This window comes from Barbatula barbatula, assembly GCF_947034865.1.
Source record: "Barbatula barbatula genome assembly, chromosome: 2".
Taxonomy (NCBI): Eukaryota; Metazoa; Chordata; class Actinopteri; order Cypriniformes; family Nemacheilidae; genus Barbatula; species Barbatula barbatula.
The window spans coordinates 2,713,463-2,741,304 of record NC_136767.1 but is presented as its reverse complement, the minus strand read 5'-3'; the positions used below and the strand labels follow the sequence as shown (position 1 = coordinate 2,741,304).

Here is a 27,842-nt window from a genome sequence, read left to right as displayed (position 1 = left end):
CTTTGACAAATAGAGAGATCGCATATTATTATTATTACTATCAGGCTTTATTGACAACTGCATGAAGTAAAGAAAGTTTCACAAACATGTACAATATCAGAGAGGAATTGAAGGACACACACAAATGAAAAAGGACTTGAACATAGGAATCGCACGTTAATAGACTCCATTAGACGTCATATACCTTCAAACAGCCAATTTTCTAACCATCGAAATGATGATCTGCGCAATTAAGAAATCCCTGACAATATAAATCCCTTTTACCAAACCTGCATGAGCTGGAAACGTACAGCTATTTTGACCTCTTTAAATACACAAAATAACACAGAGCTCAGTTGTGTTCAGAGCCTCCTCCTCCTCCTCTTGAGCATCTGAAATAATAGTGCCTGTCTTTAATAGTGAAGGGTGAAACACAATAATTAATTTCCCTCAAGAGAAAACAGGGTAAACAGACTATGAGACAGAAATAGAGAAACCAACAAAGAGTTGGTCATGTTTCAGATGACACGTGAAGGGTAAACAGGAAGTACATTCTTTCTTCAAGTTGTAAACATAAGGCACCCCTTTATCTATAACCGCAGAAGTAAAGGCAAAACCTAGCTGTAAAATTATCCCTATACAGTTGTTTCTATAGTCAAATATTAGTCATAATACAATTATACATAAAGGTGAATAGCAAACTCACAACCAATATAAATACATTTACAAATACATCAATAAATATCTTCATTAATTCATAATTTAAAATCCCTTTACTGTTTCCTGTTTTATCCTCTGTGACTGTAATAATTGCTTTTACGCTATATAATATAAATCATTTATTAAACCCAGAATTTGGTAATACATGCGTCACTGCACAAAGTTCGGACATGATGCAAAATATCTTTATCTGTGACCCACAACAGAAAGAAAAGCATGCTGGTTTGGAACACCAGGAAGGGAAATAACTACACTGATGATCTTGAAGATGAATAAAATATTGTGAAGGAAATTTCAATATTAAGCTCTATGACTTGGGGTTAAAATGTACAGCAAATCTCAAAGAAAAGACACCGTCACAGATTGTGTTCTCGTGAGAATGTTGAAATTAAAGCCAAGATGAGGACTTCGAAAGACGGCAGAGGATTTGAAATCCTATCCTACAGAGTTGTTCAAGAACTTTGATAATAAATCTTATGAAGCAGGTGTAGTTTATAAAGACTGCTGTTTTGTGAATGTGGGCTGGATTCAGCCTTTAAAGGAAAAATACTGTAGTGCCATCTAGTGTAGAAATACTGTAACCACAATAAAAAAATGATAAAAAAATAAATTGTGTTAAATTGTAAATACACAGTTTCTGTGAAATGCACGATACCTATATACGTCGTTACTGTACATAGCAGTATATCCAAAACTGACATATGCAGGACAAGAAACAGTGACAACAGGGCAGTTTTGTATGGAATATATTCATTCATGATTCAGATGTTACAGATAAAAAAACAAGTAAAAAAAACTTTAATCCAAATTTTTATTTTTTATTTTAACGCAATAAGGGATTATTGCCTCAATGTTTTTTGTTGTTGTAAAAAAACACTTTAAATGACCGTGATAGAGCAAATTAATAAAGGAAATATTTGTAGGTTATTCACAAAAGTGAGTTGGAAGCCAACTTTGATCATTTCACTACAATGATTATCCTTACAATGTCATTATAAGTAGACTGTACTTACACACCAAACACTCACACTAATAAAGGGACTGTGTTCATAGCCCTATACATTTCCCTGCCATCCAAGGCAAAAATTACTTTCTCCGAAGAATACAAGAGCAAATCAAACATACTTTAAGATTTCCACGGGCAGGTGTGCTACAAATAAGAACAGGTTTTCTAAACCTGTGTATGAGGTCAGTGAGTAAATAATACTGTGTTCTGTAAAATGTATCTGGTTACAAACTTGCAGTTTTTGTGTTTACGTTTGTAATTCCAAGAAAACCGTTTTATTCTTCGATCGCTCCTCTTCTTCTACAGAGGAATGTGAATCGTGAAGGTCTTGGAGGACACTGAAGAGTTTTGTGAGTTCATCTGCTTTCCTCGGGTCTGCAAAATGAAGACATTGAAGAAAAATGAGCTGTGAGTTTGCAATGAAGAGTTTGTTAAAAATAACCTCCAAGTAAAATAATGGTATACTTATTTTAACGTATATTTCTTTTTCAAACAAAGTGGCAAATGTTCAGAATTTCATAAGCCGTACCTCTTACTGAATCTGTCTCCTGAGCTCGCTGCTGCTCTCTCACTTTATAATTCTTTTCTCTGCATGGAAAAACAATGACAAAATGTGACAAATGTGATAAACAAAACTACAAAACCACTACTGTTGTAAACTAGTCCAAATCTAGTCTAAATACTAAATACAATGTCACATTACCGCATGGCATGCTGGACGCTACGGAGATGTTGGTAGATCAGTTGAGCCTCAAGGTCTGTGTCGAGCGGGTCATACCACTCCTGCAGAGTCACTCCATGCCTGGTTTTGTCGCATCCCACGTCTGTCAACAAAGAGTCGAATTCAAGCTTTCATATTGCACTACAGTTTGTTTCAAGAAATGTTTCCATAAAAATCTAAATCAAAGTTGTTTGGCTTCTAGTTTGAATATGAAATCTATAAACTAATGTGATCCAAAACAGGTTAAACTTCAAAGGATTTAAGCACACAAAACATAGTCTTTCACTTCCGCCAGGACAGATCAAACATTTTTATGGCATCATTCTGCACTTTCATCAAATTCGGCTATTTCATCAAATGCCAATGGCTATTTTCAAAAAGGGAGGAGTCACTCATTACGTCCCGCCTTAACTTCCTACTTCAAATCATTGCATTAAACAAAGCATTTCAAGGCACTTGATTTTAGACGTCAATATGAAAGTATGAATTGTAAATCCGAGGTCTATCCACACACGTACTATGAAGTTATTGTAAAGAAAGAATTATTTGCACTTGCAGGCATGCTCACACACTTTAAAGTCTCAAAGATTACATTTCAGGGGCATAGGTCACCAAAATGGTCGCAATTATCACTCTTGGCCTCCATGCTCTTCCTCAAAGGCATCATGAGCCAGACATTCAGCCTGTGTTGCGAGATTTCTTGTTGTGCAGTACCTGTTTTCTCCCTCTGGAGGCAGCAGCTCCATCTGTCTGCTTTATAGATGCCAGGATGATAGCAGCTCATGGTGTTTGTGTTGTGACTGCAGGCCTTCCTCAAAGCAGACAGCCAGTGATTCAGTTCATTTACACTCTACAGTGAAACAAAGACGTGACAGAAAAACAATGAGACACCAAAATCCATCTCGCAACACACACATCACCATCTACAAAAAGCTGTGTTGACTGTAGAACTGTCAATCGGTTAAACTGTAGGTAGCCTACAGTTAAAATGCTAAACAAATTTATTGAATTTTGCATGAAGACGCAATTTTATAAACTGTTATACTTTTTAAAAAGCATCACAAGAGCCCTGTATTCGGTTAGGTGTTTGATTTTTTAAAAGAAGCAGACATCCGTCCTCGGATGAAGTGGTTTGGCGAGGCAACTACCATAGCAACTGGTCAGGAGGCATGATGAAATGTTTTATTTTAATTTGAAATACCTTCCTTTTTTTACAATACTGCAGCATTAATTCATTAAAGTGTGTTTATGTTTATTCTATTGTGAATTCGATGCGATTTTTACTGTACCTTGCAGTCAAGATACAGGGTCTCCTGCTGGCCAGGGGCTTCACTCCAGATAATCTGCATGACGTTGGCACTGCCGAAGCACTTCTCCTCCACCTTCTCCACCGCCCTGACCTTTGGCAGTGAGATAGACGAGGTCTTCTATAGATTGAGACACCATCTTGCTTAATATATACTATGCATATAAAGCAGTCGAGACATTTAATGCATAGAAACATTTGCTCAAGACGGAATCAATAACAGAGAAAGACTCGATTCCAATCCTGTGAGAATGCCAAGCCATCACTGTTACTCACCTTAGAGTGTTGTGTCCGGGAATAGGACAGAGTATCTTTGCTGAGCGTGACATAGTACTTCTTAAAGGGTGACGTCATGGGCATGCACTTGTCCTTGGTCCTGTGAAGGAAGAGGAAACCTTCTTTCTCCATGGTGCCACACTGGAGACTCATTCGTGTCTGCAGCCCAAGATCTGTTTTGAGAACGCATTAAAAATATTAGGAAAGTGATTAAATAAAATAAGGGTCTTGACTGAAGGGTCTGTACATTATAATTTATTATATTATATAATATTATCATGTGTTTTGTTGCTTTAAACTAGGACTGTCAATCTAAACGCATGCAATAATTGTTTTCAGATTAAACATTATTTTATGTCTCACTTAGAATTTAGCATTAAAGACTATAAAGTGTTTGAGAACTTGAATGGCTATAATTAATGTTAAAATAAAAGAAAAAAGAATCAATTTAATAGAGACATCCTAATGTTGGCTTTCATTCATAAAATGATGCTCTGTTATTTCTACATTAATTTGGAGAAGAAAATTATTAAAATCTAAACTTATTTTTAAAAACATTAATGTTATTTGCAGTGTGTTGTGATTAGTCACAGAAAAATGTGCGATTAATCTGATCATTTTTTTAATCGATTGACAGCACTAATTTAAACATATTTTTTTCCAAAAATACACCATAAGTAAAAGTCTACAAAAAACAGACGACGTCATAAATGTCATAAAATAAATGTGTGTATAACTTTCAAGCAGTTCAAGATTCTATAAAAAACTTTTGATATAAAAATAAAGACCACACGAATTGACATGTGAGTGAATAAAAACAGACAGAATTAGCATTTTTGGGAACGACTCATTTCAAACCTGCTGCGACAAATAGATTAAAAAGTGTCAAAAATGGAACTAATCTGAGGATTGATCTGAAGTGACAGGTATGAACGAGTCTTCAGCCATGCACGCGGTTCCGCTCAATTTTTCATCTAATGACTAATTTAGAGCATCTCACCCTCTGACTCACGGCAGCTGACCAGTTTTATGATGAAGTCTTTGAGCTGGCTGATGCCTTGCTGAATGGCTGGCTGCAAACACACCATCCACGGCTCTTTAGAGCAGCATGCCAGCGTGTCCATATTCCCAATGGTCTGCACAGCCTGGGGACGCACGCACACATGACACAGCCACGTTGGCGATAGCCTATTGGGTATGCTGGTACTAATGAAGATGTATGGAGGTTATAATCCATGGCTATACTGACCTAAATAATAGATGAGTCGGGCAGGGTAACATAAGTGTTACGAATGAAATGGACAATGTTACTATATGTCATTTTAGTTCATTTGAACGCTAACATTTGAAACAATGGGTCTCATTCCCTAATAACCATGCACAATATTCATATTTATATGCACATTTAAACTTTCTGCCTAATGCATGCATACACACATGCATGTTTTCTTAAAGAGATAGTTTGCCCAAAAATTCTGTTTTCATTTACTCACACTTAAGTTGTTCCAGACACAAAGAAAGATATTTGGAAGAATGTTTGTAACCAAACAGTTCTGGGGCACCATTGACTACCATTGTAGGGAAAAATGACATGCTAGTCAATGGTGCCCCAAAAATGTGGTGATATTAAAATATCAAACAAAGTTTGGAACATGCATATTCAATGTTTTTGAAAAATGATTTGTGCACAGATTTCGGCACAAATTCATGCGCACGCATGCTTAGTGAATGAGACCTAATGGTTTCTAGCTACAGAAGGTCGTACTTTAGCCAACAGCAGAAGAGTGCGGCTCGTGCGGGCGTCAGCATGTTTCTCTCGCAGGTGAAACAGTTTTGGAGACATGATGGCGGGGGAGATGAACCGCAGACATAAGAAGCTGGTTACTGCAATAAACTTCACTTTCTGGAAAGAAAGAATACACAGAATCAAGCCAAAAAAGGTACTGTGACCTACAGAACATTTACATAAGTTTTCAAAATAAATGTAAGTAGGGAAGTACAGTATGCGTCTTTAGATGCCCTTACCCGGTACTCTGGATCAGGGAAGCTCTCCTGCACTCTGAGGTACAGTTGTTGGAAAGTCTGGCAGATGAGCAGGGGGCAGTAGGATGCAGATTGCAGGATAGCGTTGAGCAACTCGGACAGGTACGACTGCAGGAGACTGCAGCTCTGCTGAATAAAATCAGATTCTGTCTGCTGACGATGCAAGCCTGCACAGCTACAACACCAAACCACAGACTTATAAAGATATCTGACTTTTTCAGCCTTGAATCACTATTGTGACTTTCGATTTTTAAAAGCATCATGTTGACATGCTGTCGTTTTTTATTTTATTACCCTGCCTCTTTGAGTTCCACTTTACTGGGGTCCAACTCTACATATTTCTTTTCTTCAAAGATTCGGTTTACTATGGGGCCCAGAAGCCTGTGGAGATATTGCATCCCAGCCACCTGCAGAGAAAAGACCAAGACAAAGTTGACTTTTGTTAAACGACACAATCAAGAAAACTTCACATTGTAGAAAACTCTGGAGTAAAAATCTATAAAACATCAGGAAGTTTTAGCCGCCGAATTCGAATATGGCGACAGATCAAACGTTCACATCTCATTGGTTCCCTCGCAAGAACCAATGAGATTTAAAGGTAGAATGTGTAGTTTTTTGGAGGATCTGTTGACAGAAATGCGATATAATACACATAACTATGTCTTCAGAGGTGTATAAAGACTTTCTATCTGCAAACAGCATGGGTCTGCTTGCATAGAATTCGCCATGTTGTTTCTACAGTAGCCCTAAATGGACAAACGGCTTAACAAAGAGCGTTTAGTAAATACGTTATCTCCTTTGGCAAAGAGGCAAAAACATAACAACATCTTAGTGCTGTGACAGCCCCCTTAGTGCTTCGACAAGGAGGGAGGAGGGGTTGTGAGCCGTTGGTTGCAATTCGCAAACATGACCACTAGATGCTGCTAAATTTCATGCACTGGACTTTAAATGGTATTGATGCCTGTATATTTAACATTTCAGATCATGCTCAGATCATCTTGTTTGCATATAAATTTGACCAAATAAACGTAAATGTTTAATAATTTTTCATCACAAACACATTGTTTTACTTCCGAAGACATTTCAATTCAATTCAGGCTACATCTAGGATGGCATGCAGATGAGTATTTTTGTTTGAAGTCAAAATATCATCAAGCTAGTTTAATTCTGACATTGAATCTTAAAGTCAAAATGAAATATTACACACACTACACTAATACAAATATATACAAATATTTACCTTCAAAAATGACTCCATTGACTTGGATGCTAATGAATTGCTTCGGAACAAAGTGTTGGGTTCAGCTAAAAGATAACAGAGAAAGTCACAGCTTGATTTTGAAAAATATATTTTTCCTAATCTGTTTTAATACAGGAAAGATTCCTTTTGCGTACTGGTCTTTTCCAGCTCCAGTTTGAAGAGAACATCCAAGAACTCCTTGACAAGCCCTTGACCCAAAAACAGCTTCACTAGATTATTAGCCACTTCCTGTCTGCTCTCTGCAGTAGTGGTCTCATCCATCAGCATGATGAGATCCGGCCAGTTGCCCTACAAATTAACAGTCATTTAGCACAGGTTGCAAATGACGTTATGTCTTAAACTAAAAATGAATTCATGTAAATTCATTTCACAAAACATGAACCATATGCAGGGATGAAAGTGTGTATGTGTGGGTGGGTCATATTTATAGACTTATAATACTTGCTATGACACTGACAATAGGGAAGCTCCTTCCTTTATTTATAATCTGATATGACACTTTAACACCAGTAGAAACCATTACAGTACCATCACATGCATACAAATGAGATCAGATAACAATAAGTGCCGCCATTCGTAATTCACACACCTAATGAAGTTATTATGAGTAATATGTCATGTGAATGCAAGTAATAATGTCCAAGAATTTTCTTTAAGATAAGACGGACTGTGTCCATTCGGCATGAGACTCACGTTAAGTTGAGAGCCGACGGATTGGCTGAGCAGCTCTGTGAGAGGTTGGTAATGGCTGGACGGCAACACAACCTCATCTCTGAGCCGTAACTGAAGTCGGAGAGAACCCAGAGTTCCCCTGAGAGACGAACACAGAATTAAATCATATTTAGTCATTTTATTGTATTGATATAATACATAGCAATTTCTTCAGACAGACAGAAACCCTTTGATTGCAACAATCTACAAATGTTTAAGTGTGACTTGAGTCCAAGTTCAGACTCGAGGTTCCATCTCTGTATACTATGGCACTGACTGATACCAATTTATTAACTAGAATAGTTGCTGTACATGGTTTGTTGAAGTACCAAAAGAATGGTATTACATGATATCAATTAGGGGTGTCCGGTATTGGCAATAACCGTATTAATAACTGTGATAATGGGGAGCCGCAGAGATGATGTATTTTTGTATGCAAACCCTGGAAGCGGACTTCTGGTTCCATCGCTCCAAAGTTTTGGGTAAATCGCCCGAAATAAGGTCCGTGGTCAACAAAACCTCTAAATATTTTCAGGTTTTCTTCAATGATATAAAACACACCAATAATAACCCGCTTGTGATTTTTTAAAGCCTTATTTATTATGTCTCAAAACTTGATAAAAGCGACTACTTCCTTTTAGCGTTAGACGTCATTGAGCATATAAAGCTCACAAAAAAATGCAACATAGGCACAAATCTCTTAAAACGTAAATGCGGAGGAATAATGACTTACCAGGGAAGACATTTTTAATAAAGTTCAAAAGAGTTGAGAGAGGCTTGGTGTTGGTGATGTTGATATCGAGCGACCTTAAGTCTAGTCCGTTTATAGCATCGTGTTAGCTTTTTACTTCTGCCGATTGTATTTCGGCTTCAAATTGTAACAAATGTGTGTTAATTTGTAAAGATGATGATAGACGAAACGACGTAAACATCATAAACCTTTGTTAATCACAGAGCTTTATTTTTGCGATCTTCCACAAGTCTACGGGGAAAATGCAAAGGCTTTCGGTCGAGGGAACCACTGTTGCGTTAACTTCCAGATTTGCCTACAAAAACACATCACCTCTATTTATTTTGTGTAACAGGACATGGTTTTTGAGATTTTTTGCAATAATATTGCAATATCATTATTGTAAATGATTTTCGGAATGACAATCAAAATCTGATATAGTGACACCCCGGTGTCAGAAAACAGCCTTCCCTAAAGCTGATCCCTTAAGGATTTGCACAAGGTGTTACAAAACAGAGAAAAGGTTAAAGTTTAACTTGCTGCATGTTTTACAGGGTAAACAGAGTCCCATTTACGTCATCAATATGTACACAGACTGTATTACAACAGAAGCATAAGCCACTGTTAAAGGCCAAATTTTTTTAGGTGAACTGTACCTTTAAGGACAACTAATTTAAACTTGAATTTCAAATGATTATTCGATTTCAAGTTTTGTTCTATGTTAATGTTAGATTAATAAACACAAATGTTATCAGTATCATGTGAAGGTTTCCTCGTATTTTAAAACAACCCGGCATAAAACTTTTCCAGGAAGGAAAGTACAGGATGAACAAACAATGGTACCGATAATGACTCCATTAAGGCTGCTCTTCTGAGCGCAACAATACAAAACCAAACAGTAGATGTCATTACAGCGTGTCTGTGTTGTCTAGTACTGTTATTACAAAAGAGAAATAAGGTCAGTATGGTAGCATGCGGTGAGAATTTGGTTTCATCTCACGCTGAAGTAAAGATGGCTGAGTAAAGTAAAGATAAACCAAAGGCAGACTGTAAGGGGCCCATGGGCTTTACCTCTTGAGGGTCCCTTTATCCCCCAGATAATTCACACAATCTTCATTTATTTTGCAGAAATATTATTTATTTGAAATATTATTATTTAACAAAATATCTAAGCCAATAACTCATTTTAATACCCCTGCGTTTACTATGCACATAGTCATATAATAATAAAGCTCCACAGGATTTCCTTGTGTTTATGTAAACAAAATAAATGACGTGATTGTCTGACACATTTTTTAATAGTACTTTAAAAATATTTTTGAAAACATGTTTTTAAAAATATTTTTAAAGAAAATAATAAACAATTGAACAATATAACTTCCATAATAATTTTTTGGCAGCAGCTAGCTTTTAATGTTGTGTCAGCTAACGGTTTCTTCTTGTAATATTGTGTTAAATAGTACATTACGAAATATAGTCATTCCATACACCATGCCACACGTTCGCTCTCTGTAAAAGGTGGTTAATACTCGTGGGACAGAGGGAATTGAATCTCTGTTTTCGTCTGTGGCGGGTACCACGATAACAGCCACTCACTGAGCAGCAGGCAACAGATGGTGGGCCGACAAAAAATCCCATCAGGGAGAATGTGAGGTAGTGAAAGAGAGAAAATAAACAAAAACAACAACAGCTTGATTTTTTCACTGAGATGAGAGCGGATCACCTAAAGAGGAGCTGGAGATTACGCAAGCTTAGGGGGAAACTTTTCATCAGAATGACATCCGTGTGCGGAAAAAACACATCTTAAAGAAATATGACTAATTACTTCTGGGACCTCCTCACGAGGCATGAAGAAATAAGGATGGCGTGAAGAATCAGAGATGGTTTTGAAATGATTCTGCTCTAGCATGTGGACAAAAACGGATGGTTAAATCCTTTGTTTAGGATTGGCGTCGACAATATAATTCCCATCTTGTGTTTTTAAATCTGCCCAGAGTAGAAACAATCACTCTTTATCAGAAACAGACGGCAGAATATCAAAGTAGACAAAATACGATCGATTTTGTAATATATATCTAAAAGAATATTAAATATTCAAGTGAAATATCATAGTTTTATATAATCCCGTTTTGTGTAGTTAGAAAACACATCAACTAGATACATAATAAATAAAATTAAGTATTTAGCTCAGTTTTAAAGCCAAGATGACTACACTGAATTGAATAAAACTGAATTTAACAGAACTGAATTAAACCGAATTGAACGAAGTCTCAGACGTTTCTCATTAAACTGCTTAAGAGAAATAAAAATACTCTCCGTTTAACTTATATTAAGCCTTAAAATTCAGCAAATTTGGTGCGTGGCCACTTGAGTGACAAGCAAACCAGGCGCTTCAGCTCCAACCACATCTCGCCTCTTCGTCCATTTTCGATTATCCGGGAGTGACTCGCTGCTAAAATGGCGATAGCCGGCTCCGCCCACTTTAAGCTTCAAACTGCTCCTCAGAAACCTACGCGTGATGTCACGGAAACTACGTCCATATTTTATGGTTACAACATTACACCTTATCTGCAAAACACCATTTTCGGAGAGCTCAAACCTCCATTTACAAAGTGAGGTCTTGTGCCCAATGAAAGTGAATGGGTGAATAAATGCCCATGACCCTTCTGCCCCAATTGGACATCGGTGTAACACTGACATGTCATGTCCCCAACAACATTCTCCCTTAATCTACCAACACACACACGTACGTCTCTCAGATGACGCATAGCTTTTGTCATCACCCAACCGAATGCCCCTAACTAGAGTTTTACATAAACCCTTCCATCCCACTCCTCCTGTGCCAGCTTGAGATATAATCCTTACTGTCAATCCACGTGGCCAACTGATCTCTCATGAGTAGAGAGATGAGATGGGTGGAGGGGAAGATACAACCGAAAAATCCCAGGATTTAGCCAGGGAAAGGATTAGTAGTTCCTGTCGACACGTGGGCCGGAACACACAAACGTAACGCTGTGAAAGTCAGAGAGTCACGATCCTCCAAGGTCAGTTCGGGCTAATTCACATGAACTGACTTGGGAAAGTTGTGCCTATTTGAAAGCCTGTCGATGCTAATATATTCGTTTTGTGAGTCGTTTGCTTACTGTACACTACCACCCTCTATAGAAAAGCCACATGAATTTCACATGTGCAAAAACAGTAGTCACGTGTGAAACATGGTTTTGAAAAATGAAAATGGAAGGTTTAAATGTATTTTATTACATAGACAGGAAACTGTTAAAGGGACAGTTCACCCAATATGAACATTTTGTCCGCACTTGCCTCATGTTCTGCCTCAAACGGCTTTCTTTGTCCAGTTAAAAACATAATAGATAATGTAGTTGCCATTGATGAATAGTGAACGTTTAATATAATGTGGAGTGAACCATCGGCTTAAAGGGACAGTTCACCCAAAAATGATCATTTACTCACCCTCAAGTTGTTCTAAAGCTTATAAATGTATTTGTTCTGTTGAACACAAAGAAAAGATATTTGGAAGAATCTGGGACATGTTTGACTACCATAGTAATTCAAAGGTGCCCCAGGACTGTTTGCTTTCCTAAATTCTTAAAAATATCAAATTTTGTGTTCAACAGAACCAAAACGTTTACAATAATGTTTCTACTATGCCAGTCAATGATGTTTGGAACATAATAAAGCGGGCTATATTTGGGTGAACTGTTCCTTTAAGGGTGAACATTGTTGCTGTGGCAACAAAAGTTCAATGTGTTTGCCGGTGTGGATGTATGCCACAATTCCAAGTACACTCACTCATATTCACTGTGTTTAGATTTGTCAGGCCCCAGGCGAAACCAGCCCTCCTCTTGCTGCGCTGACTGAAGCTTGTTGATATTGAAGAGGACCTGAAGGAAAACAGATGATGTACAGATCAATGGAAGACACAATTAGCCGTCACAGCGACCTAAGCTGAATACAGCGGCATGAAACAATTATTATTGGGTACTTTATTATCTGTAAAGCTTTGAAACAGGGACAGTGTTTGAATTATGTAGGACTTCAAGCCCCAATACTGAATTTATGCTGAAGCGAACGTTACACGAGATGAATAAAAGATGACACAGAAATTGTTTACCTAAAAATCTATTTACCAACATGATTTTACTTTCTCTAAAGAACACAAAAGGACCATTAATTTTAATGTTTTCTGTAGCTCGTGGCTCTAGCAACGCCATGGTCATTGGATTAATGTCTAGGAAATGCACATACTGATCAAATCTAAACCCTGAATGTACCGGAAGTCATTTTGGATAAAAATGTCGGCCAAATGCATAAATGTAAATGCAAAAATAACCACAAATGGGTTGGGGTGAGTAAATAACGACATCATTTTATTTACCCTAATGGTCCAGTGTGTAATTTTTAAGAGGATCTACCGACAGAAATGAAATATAATATATATAACTTTGTCTTTAGAGGTGTATAAAGACCTTACATAATGAAGGGTTATGTTTTTATTACATTACATAAGAATGAGCTACATTGAATTCGCCATGTTGTTTCTACAGTAGCCCTAAACGGACACACTGTTCCACAGAGCGTGTTCCGTAAATATGTTATCTCCTTAGGCAGAGAAGTGAAAACGTAACATTTTAGTCCTGTGCCAGCCACCGTAGTGGGAGGGGGTGGAGTGAGCCGCCGGTTGCAATTCACAACGTCACCACTAGATGCCGCTAAATCTCCATACTGCTCCTTTAAAAATTTGTTTTAGCATTTTATGTTAAACCAAGACGAGGTTCTACAACAGAACACAAGAAATCAAGTCTCATGTCTAATCTCAGGTCAAAGAAACGATCTATTTTGTGCAGTCACCTTTCCCAGGAAATCATTTCGGCTGACCAGATCCCAGTCCCACACCTCCACGCTCAACAGGCTGTCAGCCGACGTCTCATCCAGCTCAAACTCGAAACTTGTATTCCAGCGTGGGTAGCAGGACTTTTTAACCACCTGGTGGGATGAGGGTCATGTTAATCATTAACATGAAAACTACAGTAGATGAAACCAGAAACGGCCAGAGAAATGTCCTTACCGAGCTCTCATACGTTTTGCCATTATACCTTACTCTGACAAAAGGGTCAGACGCACCGTTGCGATCTTTCTTTGCAAGATCTCTAAAAGCAAAGAAAAACAAAGCTATTAGACAAACAAACATTAAAATTAACAAATTTGTGCTTCAATCGTTTTATTTGGACTATGTTTGGAAAAAATTTGCAACTGTTGCGAATCCAAAACCTCAAACATAAACAAGATCATAGTTCTTGATGTCATCTGACTGTTGACATGAAATAAACTAAAGGCTGAATTTACCAAAAATGAGAGGTATTTTAGTGCAAAACACTGCAAGTTCTATTCACCCCCCACTTGCATGCGTTGGTGCATTGCTGCAGATCACCCCAAAATGAAAGTTCTTTCATCATTTATTCACCCTCATGTCATTTTAAACTTCTATGACTTTCTTTCTTCTACAAAACACAAAAGAAGATATTTTGAAGAATGTTGGTAACCGGCCCTCATTGACTTCCATTGTATTGACACAGACCACATTTCTCAAAATCGATTATTTTGTGTTCCACAGATAGAAGAGTCACATACAGGTCAATATACAAAAATGTACATTAAACAGTTGCTGTAGTCAATCTGTGCTAAAACAAAAGTACACTCAGCTCCTCACCTTGCCTCCAGCACCTGGCAGCAAAGTTTTCGTGGGATTTCTCCATCTCCCTGCACTGATATCTGCAGATGGATCTCCCCCTGCACCTCCTCATCTGGGTCAATCTCTGACAGGTTCATCCATCCATCTACCCCTAAAACAAAAAAGTACAAAGAGGAAAATGGAGAGGTCAGAAACGGCTGTAGACACTTGTGAAGACTGCAGACATTGAAATGAATCAACTAAAGGGAAAACAATTTGTAGAGGGCTACGATCAAGGACTTTGAGATATGTGCACAATGGCACGTTGGTGCAGGAGTGGGCTTGAGACAAACCCCAGTGGAGCTCAGAAACAAAGAGCTTTATTTACGTGCTCTGCTCTGCGAAGTGTATTGTTATTGTATATATACAGAATATATTTACAGAGTAATTGAGGTTTAGAAAATCATGTTTTTTTTAAATAACGGTATATTGTGACAGCCCTTTCCTTTGGTAGGTAACTCGGTTTAATGTTATTTTCAGATTTAGATTTAAATACAAGTACACTGTAAAACCCCTAATTTAGCAGAATGTTTCTGTAATTTTTTAACAGATTTTCCATGTATTATGAAAAACATACATTTTGTGTAATGTTGATGTTTTCTTTTAAAAAAAATGTCATGTATTGTTGAAATACAGACAAAACGTCAAATAACTATGAAAAGACTGCAAACTTACAAGAAAAACAGGGAAGACCTGTTATTTTACGTTTTATTTCAGGCGCCCTAGCTGCTGGAACATTTCAGATTTTTTTTACAGGATTTTGTTACATTTTCTTTTTGAAAATACGATAAAAAATGTAAAATTACAGAGAAAGGTCGCAAATTTACAAGAAAAACTGTTATTTTATGGTTTGTGTTTGGCACCCCAGCTGCTTTTTTTTTTTTACAGTAAAATCTTTCATATTCCCATCTTCACCTTGCATAACCCACTGTGTTGTACTGTAGCCTATGTACGCATGCCTACATCAAACACTTTTATTTCAAAAGAGCAAGTGGTACTATAAATCCTCTCTGTATTTATAAAATACAGTTATGTGTTCGGGAAGCACTTACTATAAGTAGTGGCTGGTGAGCCTTTTAAAATATTTTGCTGAGAGCTTGTGCACGTCCAGCAAAATATCCCAAGGACCCGTCAAACCATTTTACAGTCACCGATTTCCATTCTGCATTTTGATGTAAGGCTTTCCTTTGGCTTTCCCTGATAAGAATTGTTTATCCCGGCGGACTGGAAGGCAGTTTTTCCTCTCGATTAGTATTCCAGCCTCACTCGTTGAGGCCCATTTTCCCTAAGTGCTCTGCTGAACAGCCCAAAAATAAACGGGGCCAGGCTAAGCAAAGTCTTTCCTCTTAGCAGAATGGAAATAATGTTTCTAATGCTTTGAAATTGTTACTGTCGTATTGAACAAGACCATAGCATCTGAATCTAGATTTTTTACAGAATTACTGAAAGTGTTTGCTTAAAATATGCAATTCAATTCTGACTGACAAAGCCAAATCTAGACCTCAAGCTTTGAACAAAAATGAGTGGAAAAAAGAAAACTGGACAAAAACACTATAAGCGGCAAACAATCTGATTGGATTATTTTTGCAATTCAGTCATCCAGAAAATGTGAAATTTGACATCCCTGCTGAGGGATTCTTCCACACAAAAAACTTGGAAATAAATTGAACAGAACCATACGAAATATAAATGACCCATAGACAAACGTCTAAATCAAAATGACAATAACATTGACTCCAATATTAACAACTACATTCAACTGTCTGAGGTGGACAGCTTTGATTGACAGTCTCCTTTCAGTTAAAGGTCTGCCTCATAAATATGTTCAAAAAGAGTGACCCACTCACAAGCACACACACACACGGCCAACCTTTAAAGAGCCAAGGTCTTCGCTTCGAGCAAAACCATTTAAAGGGTTTTATGGTTCCTTCTTTCTTCATCTAAACGTTCAGTGTCTGCCTGGGCAAAACCAGAATACTGTTGAGGCTGACTTCCACTGCATCAAAGAACCGTTCTTTAGCATGTTTCTGGACAGATTTATTTTAAGGTACAATGGAAGAACTGAATTGAAGAGACAACATCCTTTATTATGAGTCCATGGGATTTTGCCAAGTAAAAATAGCAAGCACCACTTGTTTTCCATGAAGAACTGAAAACCTAAAACTGTTAATAGAATCACATTAATGCACAAATGTTTACTTGCTTATAGTGTTTTACATGATCCACTGCATAACCCAGAGACCTTAAAATGCAGGCGAGAACGTGTTCTTCCACATTTGTCATATTCAAGTGGATTGTCTATATTTGTCCATTTTCATAATGTGCGATGCCATGCAGCCATCTCACACTGTTATTACTCTGGTTGGACTATGATTTGACTTATTGCTAACCTGAACGTTCACACCCTGTCAAACCAAGACAAACTGGAGCGCCCGGCTATTTCTGTGCTCCGAAGAACATGTCATTTCACTAAATGGTATTTCAAAGCCTCCAGAGGGAAAGGTTGTGTGAGACCCGTTGTGTGTTATAGCTACAAAGAGTGTGACGCTGGAGAGGGGGAGTGAGAAATGGAACAAGAAAGGGTCATCCAAAAGTCAAAGAAGGTTAACTTGTGTTGTAGTTCCTGTCAGATTTAAGGGTCTGCGTTTATGTGCTCGCCCAACAACATGTCCTCAATAGCAAGAAAAAGGACAGATTTAGCATGTTTGCATATCATTGGGTTTGCATATTTGAGTAGCCTGTTCCCACCCACACTGAAATGTCATTGGTCCAAAATTTTGCTGTATACTTAAGCTGCAATCTGTATATAGGTCTATATATAGGATGTATATCAGGTCGTCGTGTAAAGTCCATAGAAATAGAACAAAACATTATGTAGAAAGAAAATGACCGTAAATGTGTTGCGAGCTGGATTTGAACCTGTATAAACCCCATGGACCAATGAGATTTCACTGTGGGAACAAAAAACGATGTTGAAATGAACCGCTGTATTCCTGGTAGTCACGAAACTGGCCTGCGGTTGCCGGGCAACATTTAACAGGGCCAACTAACTCTGCGTCGTGTTTTAGGCTTTTGTGAACATTAACAAGCTGAGCCACAAATTAAAACATTCATTGTTATACCTTATCTGTCCGCAACACCATAACACTGAGCGAAGCAATGTTAATAAATGGCGTCATTTAGCTTTTCCATTCCATCACGACAAGCCTACGTGTGCTACTGGTCATCAACGCATCGCAGGGGCTTCAATAAGCGATACTCTCTTTCATCCCATGTCACGATAATGGATAACCCTGCTGTGTCCTTGCCCCTCAAGCAAAGCAGACGTGAGCTACAAGCCCAGACAACCACAGTGACTCACCAGCACCATCTCAAAAAACCACCTCAAGAGGAACCATCAAAATGTGCAGTCATGACACCAGAGGGATTTTCCCAACTATGATGATTTAAAAACATGATGTGTCTTTAACGTTAGATTTAAAATAGTTGCTTAAGTGGTTTTGCGTGGTTTTATACGTCAGCTTAAAGGCAAAGTTGACTCAAAAATGAAAATTCTGTCTTCATATACTCACCCTCAGGTTGTTTCAAACCTATATAAGTCTATTTTTTCTGTTAAACACAAAGAAAGATATTTGTAAGAATGTTAGCAATTTTCAGTTCTGTGTATGTTTTGGTGAACTATCAATGTAAGTGGAAACTAAATAAAGCCAATAGAAAATGTGTACAAAAATAGATTTTTCATGTTCTGAAGATCGCACTATGCATTTCTAAGGTTAAGGTTATATATTTTCAACGGTATAGTTTGACCATAAACAAAAGACATCATTTATTCACACTCATGTGATTCAAGTTTTTGACTCTTTCTTCAGTGGAATACAAAAGAAGATATTTTGAGAAATGTTTCAGTGGTTTTGTTTTCATAAAATTGATGTCAATGGGGTCCAATGTTGTTGGGTGCCAACGTTCTTCAAAATATCTTCCTTTGTGTTCTGAAGAAGGAAAGTCATACAGGTTTGGAATGACATGAAGGTCGATAATGGAGTCAACTATAAGAACACTTTCGGGTATACTGTCCCTTTAAGTGCAACCTTAAGTTATTGCCACTGACGTTGCTATGCTGTTCTGATTGGTTTTTAGCATATTGCTACTGTGTTTTGGTTGATCCCCATCGAGGCTACGCTAATCGCCTTTCTGACACACAGAGCAGTACGCCTCATGGTTATTCGCATCGCAGAGACGGCCCTAGGCCATGGTTCCAACTCTTTATCCTCAAACCATTTGCACAATAACTTGCATTTCCCCATTAGTCAATGATTTACAACCCACTATTCGCCTACACAGTGATTAAATTCATGCAAACTTTAGCGTTTTGGACAAATATAAAAAGTTGATACACAATTTAATACCTTGTAAAATGGCATTGAAGACTTTTTGATACTTTTTTAAGGGCCTTAACTTTCTCTAAATTGATTGATTAACTTTTAATGCTTATCAAGACCCAGCGGACACCCTTTATACAATCATTCACGTTTGTAGCTCAAAAGGTTGAACACGAGTAACGTGCTACAGTTTAATATTTTATAAGTTTGTACAGTTGCCTATAAATTTTCAATATAAGCGATTATTCACTCTTTGCCTTAGCAAACACGACGATGATATGAGGAAGTATGCGGCTTTTCTTTATATGAGGAAGAAAAGGTCAATCACATGATGTCATGAGTCATGTGTCCACACGTATGACCGTGTGATCGTGACTAAAGGTCTGTCATGATTGTTTGTCATTATTGTCGCTACACTTTTAAACATGGTAAGCTTCAGATATATTTATTTTAAAGGAGTAGTTCACTTCAAAAAAAGGCCCCATTGACTTTCTATAGTAAATGTAATCCTACTATGGAAAGTCAATGGGGGCTTATTTTGAAGTGAACTACTCATTTTCATATAATCAAACCAAATACCTCTTTCTTACCTTGAGGTTTACATGTGAGCATCTCCTTACTGATCGACACTTTCCCAATGACATCATCTCGACTGTGAACACAAGAGTGACAGGAATAAAACAACATTAGTAAAACACTGGATACATCCATACAGCATTTACTGTATACATTATGAAGATGTTGTCATAACAAATTATGTTGATCTAAAAAAGGTGAAGTATATGATTTATACCCTAAAAGTTAAGGCCATTGTAAAGCTGCGTCCGACATTTCCGCACGTTAAAAATCGATTTTCTGTTTTTTCAACATCCGTAGCTAACATTTGAAGAGACGTTTTGACAATTCAGAGACACCGTACAAACGAGTGACAAATACATAAAAAAGTATACGAAAAATTCGGTCTGAATGTGCAAGGACCTTAATGACCTGAGAGAATCTTCATCCAGTACGTAAAAAGACACCGTGCGAAAGGAGGGAGGGAGGTGGACGTTGTATTCTTCACCCCAAAATGGAGACAGTGTCTTCCATATTGTTGCAGTCCTGAGTTGGAGACACGTTGAAAAAGACATTAAAACTTTTGTCAAAACATAATTTCTCATAACAACATATTCAATTAAGCTTAATAGAAAAGCAAACACTGATATTACCAATAACATACTACAGACTAACCAAAAACACAATCGCCAAAAAGTTTAAAAAAGTCTTTATTTTAATTTATTTATCTCTATTAAACTCTGTATCAATAAAAGTAAGATGTCAAGTGAATAGGAATAAAGGAACTTATTAAAACATTAACAAAATCAAACCACAGTTTGTCTTCGACCATAAGGACAGACATATGGTTAGTATACAACAGTCAATATCTAATCAGACATTTGCAGCAACGATTGTTTGTTAATGTATTTTTTAAATGGATTGTATTGGATTTTTTCTCACTCTTGCAATAACAGACCCACTAGATGTTTTTGCAATGGTATTGACTAGCCAGCCTCGGACCTGCAACTCATTACTTGTAATCTGGATTACGTAATCAGATTCCAAAAATCAAGAATTTGTAATTGAATTACGTTACATTTTTAAATACTCATAATCAGAGTACAGTTGCTATTTTATTGTTACAGATTACATTACATAGATTGTATTACATATTACTTTACTATTTTTTGGTAAACCTACCACTACCAACTGTTAAGACCAACCAACCCACGGTAGCGAGTCTACACTGTTTTTGTGTAAAAGCACAGTGTAAATCTTTACAATCTATCAATAATAATATTATGATGTGTGCCACTAGTGCAAATCACAACATTCATTGTTCCCTCTAGTTTAATACAATGTATCATCTATTTTCAAAATTTCTGTTCACAAAGGTAATACATGTGAAAAACATTGATATATTCTGCATTGTTTAAATTGGATTTTGTATAAAATAATTACAAGAACAGACGGGTGATCAATGTAATCATTGATTTCGTCGTTTTGCGACTGTGTGTACCTGTAATTTGTAATCCAGTCTTTCTGTTGTGAACATTTACATTTGCAAAACATTATTAATGTGGCTATAACATATGCAGGAATTTATAAAACACTTCATGTAATTTTATAATGCAATTTAATATCATTTAATTTAATATCATTTTAAATTAAGGCAGATTACGTTACAAGAAATGTGTGATTTAAGGGATTACGTTACTGATTACAAATTTTGCCATGTAGTTTGTAATCTCTAACTGATCTACACAGCTCTTCCAGACTGACCCAAACATCTGACTACAATCCATATTTAACATTTATTTACCTGCAAAATAATCATTGTAGAAAACACTTCCCTGTAGATATCAATGAGGTCATTTGTAATGCTTTTTATTTGCTGAAAAACTATTTATTTTTACAGGCACTGTGAGTCACCAAAGATGGGGAGGCGAATAAGACTATAGTTCAGTTATAAATATTCATTTAAATTTAGAGAACACTCAAACCTAGTATTGACTCATTCGCTGTAGATATCAAGGAGATCATTGGTAATGCTTTCTATTTGCTGAAAAACTATTTATTTTTACAGGCACTGTGAGTCACCAAAGATGGGGAGGCGAATAAGTTTATAGTTCAATTGACAAAATTCGTATGCCAGACTGCTTTGTTAATGGTGATTTTCAGCAGTGCTTCAAATAATAATCGTGATAAACAACAGTATATTGCAAATGAGTGTTTTTTTCTCCAGCTCAAAAGACAGAAAACTAAAGACTGTGAGTGGTTGTTTCGTCTGACCTTTAGTGAGGAAATGGACAAACCGTATGTAGCAATCTATGTCAAAGGCGGGATTTCAATTAAGTCTTCACATATTAAATTAGCTCGGCTTTGCGGAAAATCTCATTTCAAACCTCTTCAGTTTATGATAATGAATGATATTATACGCTGCAGAGCAACACGGCTCAACACACTGTTTAAAATTAAATGTCAGAAAAACATACATACCGAATAATGGCTTCATTATCAATTTTTACAATGCAGTATGGGTCACTGCTTCCAGTTCTGTAATGGAAAGAAACAATAACGTTATTGCATTTTTCTGTCAAAAAAAAAGTATTAATGTTAGGATCACAATCAATTGGAAATCTTAAAAAATGTAATACAGTGTGAGAAAGAACTCTTATTTTTTATTGTGTACAATGCATTTTAAGCTATGCATGAGTACGTGTGTTCTCTGGCATTTAACGTATTTGCTTTTAATGTTATGCAAAGCGACGCTCTAGCAACTTCGCTCCAGTACCACCTGTGTCCTTGTGCTTTTATGAAACCAAAACCCGAATTATAAGAAAAAACAACTAGTTTCAGACCCTAACATGGTTGTTGAAAGGTGTTGCCGAGAACTATTTTGGGCGTTTTCTGAAAGATTTTTCTGCCAAAATTTTAATGAGAAAATATAAGCCAAACAAAAGTAAAACAAAATTCAATCAAAATTGTCAATTCTGTGATGTAAATATTTCTAACTGTTCAACAGCTTCACATGCAGGGTAACGCCTCCGCTTCACTGTGATTGGGTGATGAACCCATCATTCCTTTCATACACGAGTCTAGTTCGCGCAGAGCAACGGGAATAAAGACCACCAATGAGGTCAGTTGATTCGCAGCAGTGGGCCGCAGATCCTGCTCTGACCCACATTTCAATAACACATTTGCATGGGACTGTTTTCTCAAAGATACACTTTGCCCAATAACTACAACCAGCAATCTACATATGAACAGCTAATAATGAAATCGGCTAATCGTTCATAAATCTGGCATTCTTTGAAAAGCATCTCAATCAATGATTTTGTCTGAAAGAGCTTTTACTCATCTCTAAAACGTTTCTGCTCAAACGTTAGAAAAACATTCAGCAGCTGCTTTTTCAATGTTTCTTATTTTGGATATATCTTGAATATGCTCTTTTAAAGATTTGTACAAGATATATTTTATTTGTAAGAAATAATGCTACATTTCAGATTTACCAGACAGCTTAGCAATGTTAAATTGGACAGAATTGTTCAATTTGCAAAGTAGGGCTGAAAAATATTGAACATGCAATAACATGCTTAACAATTGAATTGGCGAAACAATAATACTTTACGTTTGTTCTAATTTTACTTAAATATTTCAATTTAAAAATGATATAACTAACATTCTGTACATGACTCGCTGTCTCCACAGTCCCTCTATGATTGCTTAACTTTGTGAAAGTATTGAAATCGTTCTGTTATTGCAATCCATTGCAATGTGCATTGTCTGCGATCATTTCCCGGTATCTTGCAGCTCTATTGCAAAATATACCTGAGAATTACAGAGTGAGCATGACACAATCTGTATGTCTTTCAGGTAACATAGCTTGTGGATCCTTATAAAAACCTTAACTGTTATTCTTTGTGTAAAGAAAAACGCTTGTGTGTGTTAGTGTCCGTTGAACATTAAAATATAGTAAATCATTTGCTCATTCCAGCCTGTCTTAGATGAGCTGTGAATGGACAGAGAGCGAGTTCAGAGGAGTCTCTAGTCACCATGAGGATATTAAAATTCCTCAGTGGATTCAGAGGTAATGACCGCCCTTGGCAAATTTGCAGAGGTGTATGAGTATTTGTGTGTGTCGATGGAGTTCATCACGCTTTGATGCATCTCCGCGATCGTTGATATGTAATGGGGAAACCTGTGGCTGTCAGAATCAGGTGCTACATCAGACATAACTGTGGCTTGACAGTTGAACCACGTACTATCAACCCCGTGCCACCTGCAGAAAGTAGATAGAGATGATGACAAAAGAGAGAAGTGTTACACTCTCTCCTCCCTCGCTTTCTTCTCTTCTATCTACAGTATGTGTTCAAATCCAGTCACGAGCACACGCACGCATCTTGACAGAATCCAGGCCCGGCTGTGAAACGGAACTTCTCGAATAAGCTGCGAGCCACATGATCTGTCTGCTCTGTGTCTTTTTCAATAGCTTCCCTTGTTATTTTGTGATACTGGTTAACGAAAGCATTCGCTGAGTAAATAAGCATGTCGTCTGCATGCTGCGATAAAGTGATAAGGTAACATTTTTGAGACCAAAATCAATAGAGCTCAAGAGAAAACTGGGATGTTGCAAGAATTGCTATTTTAAATGACAACTACACTCACCTAAAGGATTATTAGGAACACCATACTAATACTGTGTTTGACCCCCTTTCGCCTTCAGAACTGCCTTAATTCTACGTGGCATTGATTCAACAAGGTGCTGAAAGCATTCTTTAGAAATGTTGGCCCATATTGATAGGATAGCATCTTGCAGTTGATGGAGATTTGTGGGATTACATCCAGGGTACGAAGGTCCCGTTCCACCACATCCCAAAGATGCTCTATTGGCTTGAGATCTGGTGACTGTGGGGGCTATTTTAGTACAGTGAACTCATTGTCATGTTCAAGAAACCAATTTGAAATAATTTGAGCTTTGTGACATGGTGCTAGTTTCTGCTGGAAGTAGCCATCAGAGGATGGGTACGTGGTGGTCATAAAGGGATGGACATGGTCAGAAACAATGCTCAGGTAGGCCGTGGCATTTAAACGATGCCCATTTGGCACTAAGGGGCCTAAAGTGTGCCAAGAAAACATCCCACACACCATTACACCACCACCACCAGCCTGCAGAGTGGTAACAAGGCATGATGGATCCATGTTCTCATTCTGACTCTACCATCTGAACGTCTCAACAAAAATCGAGACTCATCAGACCAGGCAACATATTTCCAGTCTTCAACTGTCCAATTTTGGTGAGCTTGTTTAAATTGTAGCCACTTTTTCCTATTTGTAGTGGAGATGAGTGGTACCCGGTGGGGTCTTCTGCTTTTGTAGCCCATCCGCCTCAAGGTTGTGAGTGTTGTGGCTTCACAAATGCTTTGCTGCATACCTCGGTTGTAACGAGTATTTACGAGTATTTCGGTCAAAGTTGCTCTTCTATCAGCTTGAATCAGTCGGCCCATTCTCCTCCTTAAATTGCTTAAATCACCTTTCTTTCCCATTATGACATTCAGTTTGGAGTTCAGGAGATTGTCTTGACCAGGACCACACCTCTAAATGCATTGATGCAACTGCCATGTGATTGGTTGATTAGATAATTGCATTAATGAGAAATTGAACAGGTGTTCCTAATAATCCTTTAGGTGAGTGTATATACGTAAGACTACATTTTGCTTTTGAAAAAAATTGGCTTGTGTGAAGTGCTGCTTGTTACTGTGAAACAAAATGTTTAAGATATTTGCCGGGCGTTGCTTTGACGTGTTTTGGGTGATTGCCAGGGCGTTGCTATGAGGTTGCTGAAGATGTTCTGCATGTGAATTGGTTGCCAGTGCGTTGTTATGAGGTTGCTTAAGGTGTTGTGTGTGTGTGTGGTTGCTAGGGTGTTGCTATGAATGTGCTTAGGGTGTTCTGGGTGGTTGCCACTACATTATGCTTAAGGTTTTCTGGGTTGTTAGGACGTTGCTATGAGTTTTCTTAAGCGGTTGCTATGATGTCATTTATATTATCATATGATGTTGTTATGGATGGGTGGGTGCTTACTGACCCAAATGGCTTTTAGTGTTCTAAGTGGTTAGGGCATTGTTAGGTGGTTGCCAGATGGTAGCTTACTAGCCCAAGTCATAGTACAATTCTGTTCCCTTTACAGTATGGCTGAAGTAATTCCTTCAATGTAAGTCAAAAGGATTATGTTTTAAAAATGAATATTTCCACAACAAGCTGCATTATTTAAGGTACCGTTCATGATCACAGTGCAACTGGTGTGGGTTGTTATGCATGTCAATGTTTAATATACTATTTAAAGGAATTTTTGTATCAGAAAAAAAGGAAGTGGTTATATTCACTGTGACCAGGTACATTTAAAAGTTGACTTGGCATTGACTGCATTTATTCCTCAAAGACATACCCTTGTCTTGCAATAATTTCAGAACAAATTGGTAAATACGCCAAATAGGTAGCTATTCATCACAAAAGCTCAACCAGGGCATGTGTAAACAATGGAGGCGAAGTGTTTGTGGGTAATGTTTGCAATCTGTCACTGTTTGCTGTTTGGCAATGTCACTACAGTGTCAATGCAAACACTCGTGTGTCCAATACACACCCGCACACACACTGACCACATCTTACCAGTTCAGGCAATTTGCTGCTTATGACTAATTTAATCTAATATCACAAGGAAGTGATTTCAGTCTCTCACGAAGAGAACAGTATAGCCTGAGAATCACATTTCCCATGCATTTATATGACCACACTGCTGAAATGTTAATGTGTATCATTTCACACAATCATTTCCTAACAGAATGAGAGAGAACACATATATCTGGTTTTGTTGTTCTGACATGTTACATTTCTTTTGAGCTTAAACTGAATTTGTGTTATTTGAAAGAGATTGATGCCACTTACGATTTAAAATATTAAGCCACTTACCAAGCCCTCCTTTATTTATGCCTCATTAATGATTCTAAATATCACCATCAGATAATAATAGAAGACATAAATTAATAATAATAATAGAAGACATAAATAGCATTAAACATACAATGGAACCTAGAGGAAATATCATCATGAAAATTATAAGTATGTAGGCTATCAATGTATAAATCTATGTATGAATAAATAAATGAACAGACTTCACCTTTTTTGGTCAAATTTTGTCACTTGTTTTTAAAGTCATCTAGACTGAACAATAAAACATCTCTTACGTGTCTAATGAAAATTAACTATTATTCGTAAACCTTATAGACTTACCATTAAAACACAGTTAAACCATAATATTTGTATTGCAACTATAATACATCCTAAATAAAATTCATCCATGTCGGCTTATAATGAATCATTCCTAAATTCTCCGTTTGATGTGTATACAGTAAGTCTATTTATATATATATGCGTTTTCATATTACATTAGTATAAATAATTATGTTTTGAAATACTTTTTTTCTCTGAAATACTAGCCAAAGTAAATACCCATACCACAAGATAAATCTGTTAAATTCCCCTTTCAGTTTCTTCGAGTAGCCTGCCGTACAAGTGTGCTTCTGTATCTCTGTTATAATAATCATAAACGCCGTAAAATCACTTACATGTCTTTGACTGGCAGGTTCTTCCCTTCCACGATCCTGATGAACAGCGTGCTGCGTTTGGACATGCTGCCGTTCACTGACACCGCATCAACACACACTTCTTATTCCTTCAAAAAGCGCCTGAGCGTGTTATAAACATGGCAGGAATGTTCCGTCTCTAATGAACTGCAGCTTATCGTAAACAAAACTACGAGAAGCCACGCCAGTCAAGCGAAGGTCCGCAGAATCCACGCGTCTGGTGGGAGTGACTGGCTGGATCACACACTTGAAGAATGAATAGGCGCGTCGGCGCTGCGCAGACCGATCGGCAACTGACATCCAGATATCCCGAGAGGCTTTTCTATGGTCCTTGTTGCGGTAGTGTGATGTCATGGACGACGGGGCTGCGCAGTGTTGCGCATCTAACATATTGGGGACTGAATCGAACAACTTAATAAGCAACTGCGCTTGTTTCGATTACATCGGCAGTTTGTCGCGTCGTGTCAAGTGTAGACGAGACGTGAGAATTGTGTATTTATCAATTATATGTATACCCTATTTTTACATTTACATTTAGTCATTTAGCAGACGCTTTTATCCAAAGCGACTTACAGAGAGTTCGGGGAGCAATAAGCGGTGTGTCATACAAAGAGCAATAGGTGCTAATACAAAGTTTCAACAAAAGCTAGACGACTACCTGTTATTTTTATATAGTATTCACGTATGTATGTATATATTGTGCGTGTGAGGAGAGACTCTATTGGATATTGTGACGTCACCAGGGGGCATGGGTCCACTAGGGGGCCTCAAAATGACTTAT

General features: G+C 37.4%; 1 protein-coding gene across 1 annotated transcript; it reads right to left on the bottom strand.

Moving 5' to 3' along the window:
- Window positions 1-36: 36 nt before the first annotated feature.
- Window positions 37-27,355, bottom strand: rasa4 (RAS p21 protein activator 4). Its single transcript, XM_079451105.1, has 21 exons — window positions 27,044-27,355; window positions 21,918-21,974; window positions 19,869-19,982; window positions 19,472-19,533; window positions 14,482-14,614; window positions 13,840-13,921; window positions 13,623-13,757; window positions 12,564-12,655; window positions 8,006-8,123; window positions 7,447-7,600; window positions 7,292-7,356; window positions 6,346-6,458; window positions 6,034-6,226; window positions 5,774-5,911; window positions 5,009-5,153; window positions 4,009-4,181; window positions 3,716-3,853; window positions 3,141-3,276; window positions 2,409-2,529; window positions 2,235-2,293; window positions 37-2,080 (listed from the first exon to the last, which is right to left on the bottom strand). Exons 1-21 carry the CDS (start codon window positions 27,106-27,108, stop codon window positions 1,953-1,955), a joined length of 2,421 nt encoding a protein of 806 aa, XP_079307231.1. The 5' UTR covers window positions 27,109-27,355; the 3' UTR covers window positions 37-1,952.
- Window positions 27,356-27,842: the final 487 nt, after the last annotated feature.